The 7,630-nt window shown below is 39.6% G+C and overlaps 1 protein-coding gene across 1 annotated transcript in view; it reads right to left on the reverse strand.

The window, feature by feature from the left end:
- PCNX (pecanex homolog (Drosophila)) overlaps nucleotides 1–7,630 on the reverse strand; it is a gene marked incomplete at its 5' end in the record, with an annotated part of 186,085 nt that overhangs the window by 33,461 nt on the left and 144,994 nt on the right. The window contains 2 exons of the mRNA XM_010846813.1: nucleotides 2,412–2,642; nucleotides 4,273–4,526. Of these exons, the coding sequence (XP_010845115.1) occupies nucleotides 2,412–2,642; nucleotides 4,273–4,526 (485 nt within the window). The remainder of the gene's footprint in view (nucleotides 1–2,411; nucleotides 2,643–4,272; nucleotides 4,527–7,630) is intronic.

Genomic DNA, 7,630 nt, shown 5'->3' on the forward strand with positions numbered 1-7,630 from the left:
TCACTGACTCGATGGACATGAGTCTGAGTGAACTCCGGGAGTTGGTGATGGATAGGGAGGCCTGGAGTGCTGCGATTCATGGGGTCGCAGAGAATCGGACACGACTGAGCGACTGATCTGATCTGATCTGATTTGATGGGGGGAAAATGTCTGAAGGCAACTTTATTAACATTCAAGTGAGGGTACAACAATCTAGAGTCAGCAAACCTTTCTGTTTTAACTAACTTCCCTGGGAAGAGGCTCTTCCAGACATAACTCAGAAAACAGAATGCATGGTTCTAAGGAGGTAGGGATAACATTGTTCAATTTAAAAAAATGGGAGCATGAAGGAATTATCTTTCCTGACAATTTTCTTCTAAAGGGGACTACAATAGTAGACTATAAGCCATAATGACCTAGGGATAGAAAGCTCTCAGAAGAGACTGGAGATACCCAAGTTTGGAGGTAAACCTTTTGAATATGACTTATTAGGAATTAAGAGAATGACTTCCTTGAGCTATTATATATCCATGACCTCAGCAATAATCTCTAAGAGATTACGTACTCCTTAAATTTAGAAAGAATGGAGCCTGTTTCTGAGTGGGAAGACAATGAGCTCCTAGCCCAGACGACCACAGTTAAACAAAACAAAAGTAACCAATATAGTCTAAGCCAGAGAAAGGCTATTTGAATAATACGATCACTCCCTGTCTCCTGTTGCCCCAAGAAATAAGTCCAAGGATTTGAGAGTAGCATGCAAAGCATTTTAAGTATTATTTCATTTATGGGAAAAAACAAAACAAAACAAAAAAAACCACACAAACTGCATGTTAAGAGACGGTAAGCTTTGAGGTCCTCCATTTCCAGACATTGTCCACTGACCCTTTTTCTGAGCTCTTATGAGGTTATTTTATTCTATTTAAAAATATGCTACTCTGCTCAGTATCTACTGCGCATCCAATATAAAAGCTCAAAGGTCACTGTTCGGAGGGGAATTATAGGATGCTCCCTTTCTTATTGATGAAGCAAAGAGAAATGGGCTGATATGATGGAGTGCCTTACTCTAATTGACTAGCTGTAAAAGAAAGTATTACACTTAAAGTCCATCAGCATGTACACCCCAGACCACAATAAAGGCACTGGTTGTCAAACCGGCTCCCTGTGCTCCATGATACAGAATAATCCTGTTCAACTACACAAGACTTTTGCTTGGGAAGCAATAGTGATCGAGGAGTTAGCTTTTGGAATCACAGGCCTTGCTACTGTGGTTATGGTACATGGGGTCTAATCAGAAGGAGCAACACTGCCACAAGAGCCATGAGACCTAGCAGGAAAACAGTAGTTGGAGAAGTCTACAACTCACCTTTCCTTTAGGATAAGACAAGTTGTTCTGAAGTGTGGATTAGGAACCACCTGAAGTACAATCACCCAGCATGATACAGATTTTGGGTTCCCAGCCTAGACTCACAGAATTAGAATCTCCCAGGCAAGGCCCAGGAACCTGTGTTTTTACTCATTCTTACATCATTTTTATCCATGTTAACATTTTAAAGTCAATAATCTAGATGAATACTGTCCAGTACGGTAGTCATTATCCTATATGAGTTATTAAATTTAAATCAATTAAAATTAAATAAAACTTAAAAATTCATTTCCTTAGTCATACTGACTACATTTCAAGTGTCTCATAATCCACCATATGTGGGGGGTTAGTAGTTATGATACTGGAACAACATAGAATGTTCCCATCATTGCAGAAGATTCTATTAACACTGGTCTGGACTTTGGATTTGGGACAAAGATATTAAATTATCCATAAGTTTGGTACGTGTGTTTGAGGACTTGGGGCTGGGGGTGCTCCAAAATGCAGTCTTTAAGAAGGTTCTGCATGTGATCTACAACCTATATGTATGTGCATGCAGAGGCAGAGGCGGTGCTATTTAGACAGTGAGACTGTGACATTGCAGGTGAGAGAACGAGGGAGGCTTCTCTTTCTAATCTGCTCTGATAGAGCTGGTTTGGCCCAACCATTATGAACCACACAGGTCCTCTTATGCAGATAGTTTGAAAGAAGAAAATCTAGAAAAACTGACATAATAACAAATAGAGGTATTCTCTCCTCTTTGGCAAAACAGACTCAGAGAGTTATAAACGAAACAAAGAAACCCCTACCTTTGCTCTTTGGGAAGAGCTATACTCTATCCAGCTGAGGTAAATCACCCACCTTTGCTCTTCGGGAAGAGCAGTACTCTATCCAGCTGAGGTAAATCATCCACCTTTGCTCTTCGGGAAGAGCAGTACTCCATCCAGCTGAGGTAAATCACCCACCTTTGCTCTTTGGGAAAAGCTGTACTCTATCCAGCTGAGGTAAATCACCCACCTTTGCTCTTCGGGAAGAGCAGTACTCTATCCAGCTGAGGTAAATCACCCACCTTTGCTCTTCGGGAAGAGCAGTACTCTATCCAGCTGAGGTAAATCACACAGAAACTCTCCCTGGATATGCCTGCCAGTCGATGGTCATAGTCTTCATCAATGTTTGGATTAAATGTTGGATCCACATCAACATAATTTCGATCTGCACACAGACGCAGTCCTTCCTGCATCGTTTCATTAGCTAGCCATTCCTCTAGTTTAGAAGAGGTTGTAACATAATAAATGATACCCTAATGAGAAAAAAGATTTAAAAAAAACACCTCAGGCTAAATCACAATCTGAATTAACACCAATATCTCATTAAATTGTTTATACTGATAATATGAATCAAAGTAACATTAGTTTACTAACTTTAAAATAGTCTAAAAACAATTCCAATCTACTGAATTTATGATCTCTTAAGAGGTGAAAAACCTTTACTGTGGTGCATTTATTTTGAGAAATTTCTCACAGAACTATTAAGCTATCTTGTGATCCTACATCAACTTATAAAAATATAACTAATAAAGCAATAGAAACACATATTTAGAGATAGGAAAGGCCACACACACATACGTTATTAATAAAAATGTTGTAAATTCAATCTCTTTTAGCTTCCTGAGGTTGGGTTTAACCAAATATTAATTAAACAGAAGGTTCAGACTTCAATCCAACCAATCAATGCAAATAAGTTGGTACACATAAGTAGTAACACATGAATCATGAAGATTTAGCATATGTTTTCCTCTTGAAAATGCTGGCTTTGCCTATAAACCTCTAGCGATAACCATGTTGTATATCTGTGAAATTTTTAGCAAAAAACAGGATACCTGTGCAGTAAAAACTAACCTTGCTCAAAGAGAGGTTTGGCCTTTGCACTTGGGTTCTGGGAGTTCAACTCTAATCCCTTGCAATGTCCTGTCTCATAAGAGAGTCTTTATTTACCTGGAGGCTTAGAACCATGAACTCTAGAGGATCTGGAGATTAAGGCTGGTGATGTGGATGGTCGAGCAAGTCTAAATGGTTGTGTGTCAATAAAAACTCTGCACACTGAGGCTCAAGTGAGCATCCTTGGCTGGCAACACTCTGAAGGTACTGATTGCCTCAGTTGTTTCTGGGAGGAATAAACATTGTCTGCACAAGTCCACTGGGAGAGGACAACTGCAAGTTCACGCCTTAGGGTCTCTAGACTCTGCCCTATGTGCTTCTTTCCTGGGCAGACTGTACTCTGTATCCTTCCACTGTAATACACTCTAACCACGAGGATGATGGCTTTGCTGAGTTCTGAGGGTTCTTCTAGCAAATTAATGAACCTGACTGTGGTCTCAGAGATCCTGAAATTCCAGTTGGTGTCACATGTGATGGTATTTTGGGGGACCTCCCAAATGATACAATACTTTCATTCAGATTTCTGAAAGCAGTGGTTAACAGCAAGGGCTAAGGAGTCAGTCAAACCTGGGTTCTAAATCCATGATTTCACTTGCTAGTTAGAGGACTGTGACCAAGTTAACTTTTGATCCATAACTTGTTTATTTGTAGAACAGGAATGTAATATTCCTTTAGAGAATTAGCTAAGAGATACACAGGCGTATGTATACATGCATGCATGTGTGCGTGTATTCTTTAATACAGTGCCTACAAGAGATGTGCTACAGATAATAGTTTTTATTGATATTAATGAACAAATGTAGTAAGTTCCACTGAAGAAAGAAACGGCAAGATCTTCATAGGTATAATTTACTAACTGTATTGGATACTAGAAAATTTCTATTGCTATGAAAAAGCAAAACACAAGTTAAAACTATATATATATATATTTTTTTTTTTTTTTTAAAGAAGAGCCTCTGACACCAGAAGCTCTAAAGAGGCACATACCCTTACCTTGACATAGTAAGTGGTGAGTACTTTCCGAAGATCAAAGACTTGAAGCATAGAAGCAGCACTATTGTCAGTGATGCTATAACCCTCCAGAATATACTTGGTGACTATCACTTCCCAAGCTAGCCAGCGCTGGCTAAATGCAGCGTTAAATGAAAGCACATGAGGAATATGGCCAGGTTCACAACAGCAAAATCCTTCATCTTCCTCAACACCTTCAGTAATGGCCTCCACTTCCCGTTGTTGACAGTAAGTACCTCAGAGAGACAGAAAGAGAGAAAGTTTTTATAGCAAATGGGTAAAACATGAAGTGGAAAAAAGAATGCTTCAAAGATATGAGAAACTTTGAAATAAAAACACATTTAGTTTATAGCAATTGAGAATATGTGTTGGATCTGCTTTAGACTGTCCATTAACAAACTGCCACACACTCCTGAAGAGAGGCATAGTATACATTCATCTTCTGCAGAATCAGAATGTGTACCAGCACATTTGGGTCTAAGAATTTGTGAAATAAAAACAGAAAGTCGGGTTAAATAAAGAATTAGAGCCACAGCCATCTATGCCAACAAAATATCATCCATCACATTAATGTTAATTTTTATTTTGTTCTGTGGTCTTGCTTTCATTTAATCTGTAAATTCCTTAAATTATACAAGGACTACAGAGTGATTATAGCTAATTTTAAAGCTATATATTAAGTTGAGAAGTGAGTGAAGTCACTCAGTTGTGTCCGACTCTTTGGGACCCCATTAACTGTAGCCTACCAGGTTCCTCTGTCCATGAGATTTTCCAGGCAAGAAGGAATGGTAACCTACTGGAGTGGGTTGCCATTTCCTTCTCCAGGATATATTAAAGTTACATATAACAAAAATAAGTGGGGTGTTATAATACATTTTTTATTTTAAACAGAACATATACAACATGTATATTTGAAAAACTACTCTGAGAAAAAAAGATGTCATGAAATTTAGCCCCACTTGGTGATGGTGGTGGTGGTGTATGATGAATGATAAGACTGAAGAGGTAAGCTTGGCCAAGCTAATGACCTGTATCATTTAGCACTCCAATTCAGTTCAGTCGCTGAGTTGTGTCCGACTCTTTGTGACCCCATGAACCGCAGCCAGGCCTCCCTGTCCATCACCAACTCCCGGAGTCCATCCAAACCCACATCCATCGTTGTCGGTGATGCCATGCAACCATCTAATCCTCTGTTGTCCCCTTCTCCTCCTGCCCTCAATCTTTCTGAGAACCAGGGTCTTTTCAAATGAGTCAGTTCTCCGCATCAGGTGGCCAAAGTATTGGAGTTTCAGCTTCAACATCAGTCCTTCCAATGAACACCCAGGAGTGATCTCCCTTAGGATGGACTGGTTGGATCTCCTTGCAGTCCAAGGGACACTCAAGAGCCTTCTCCAGCACCAAAGTTCAAAAGCATCAATTCTTCGGCGCCCAGCTTTCTTTATAGTCCAACTCTCACATCCATACATGACTACTGGAAAAATCATAGCCTTGACTAGACGGACCTTTGTAGACAAAGTAATGTCTCTGCTTTTTAATATGCCATCTAGGTTGGTCATAACTTTCCTTCCAAGGAGTAAGCATCTTTTAATTTCATGGCTGCAATCACTATCTGCAGTGATTTTGGAGCCCAGAAAAATAAAGTCAGTCACTGTTTCCACTGTTTCCCCATCTATTTCCCATGAAGTGATGGGACTGGATGCCATGATCTTCGTTTTCTGAATGTTGAGCTTTAAGCCAACTTTTTCACTGTCCTCTTTCACTTTCATCAAGAGGCTCTTTAGTTCTTCTTCACTTTCTGCCACAAGGGTGGTATCATCTGCGTATCTGAGGTTATTGATATTTCTCCCAGCAATCTTGATTCCAGCTTGTGTTTCCTCCAGTCCAGCGTTTCTCATGATGTACTCTACATATAAGTTAAATAAGCAGGGTGACAATATACAGCCTTGACATACTCCTTTTCTTATTTGGAACCAGTCTGTTGTTCCATGTCCAGTTCCAACTGTTGCTTCCCGACCTGCATACAGGTTTCTCAAGAGGCAGGTCAGGTGTGCTATGAGAGGTGCTGGATATACAATGATAAACGAAGCAGATAGGATTCCTGTCCTTGAGAATTTTATAATCTACAGCAAAGGTTTACAAAATACACCCCTGGGCCAAATTCAAGCTAACAGTGGTTTTGGTATTTTTAAAAGGTTTTTTAACAGAAAAATCAAAGAACATACAACAGAGAATATGCACGGCTACAATATGCATGACCTACACTATTAACTATCTTGGCTCTTTCCAGAAAAAGCCTGCCAACCCCTGGGCTACAGAAGAAATAAACTAAAAACAAATAAACACAAACAAATATAAAATTAGAATTCTAATAGTTATTCTAATTATTAAAGATAATTAAGAAACTAGAGGTGGAAGATTGGTGGGAGGAGAGGAGATGGCTGGTAGTTTCTGGGGAAAAGGAGAGTGATAAGAAGGTCTTAGTAAAGAATTCAGCATAGCTAGGACACTGAAGGAAGGCCAGTGTGGCTAGAGTGGATGAGAAGGGTGATAATAAAGTAAGCTGGAGAAACTGGAAGAGGACAGATCTTGCAGCTGCTGTAGGACATGTTAAAGAGTTTGATTTCTACTTTAAACGCAATAAAAAACCACTGAAATTTTTTTTTTTAAACTTTACATAATTGTTTTAGTTTTGCCAAATATCAAAATGAATCCGCCACAGGTATACATGTGTTCCACATCCTGAACCCTCCTCTCTCCTCCCTCCCCATACCATCCCTCTGGGTCGTCCCAGTGCACTAGCCCCAAGCATCCAGTATCGTGCATCGAACCTGGACCGGCAACTCGTTTCTTACATGATATTTTACATGTTTCAATGTCATTCTCCCAAATCTTCCCACCCTCTCTCTCTCCCACAGAGTCCATAAGACTGTTCTATACATCAGTGTCTCTTTTGCTGTCTCGTACACCGGGTTATTGTTACCATCTTTCTAAATGCCATATATATGCATTAGTATACTGTATTGATGTTTTTCCTTCTGGCTTACTTCACTCTGTATAATAGGCTCCAGTTTCATCCACCTCATTAGAACTGATTCAAATGTATCCTTTTTAATGGCTGAGTAATACTCCATTGTGTCTATGTACCACAGCTTTCTTATCCATTCATCTGCTGATGGACATCTAGGTTGCTTCCATGTCCTGGCTATTATAAACAGTGCTGCGATGAACATTGGGGTACACGTGTCTCTTTCCCTTCTGGTTTCCTCATTGTGTATGCCCAGCAGTGGGATTGCTGGATCATAAGGCAGTTCTATTTCCAGTTTTTTTTTTTTTTTTCTCT

This window comes from Bison bison, unplaced genomic scaffold (genome assembly GCF_000754665.1).
Source record: "Bison bison bison isolate TAMUID 2011002044 unplaced genomic scaffold, Bison_UMD1.0 scf7180017864239, whole genome shotgun sequence".
NCBI lineage: Eukaryota > Metazoa > Chordata > Mammalia > Artiodactyla > Bovidae > Bison > Bison bison.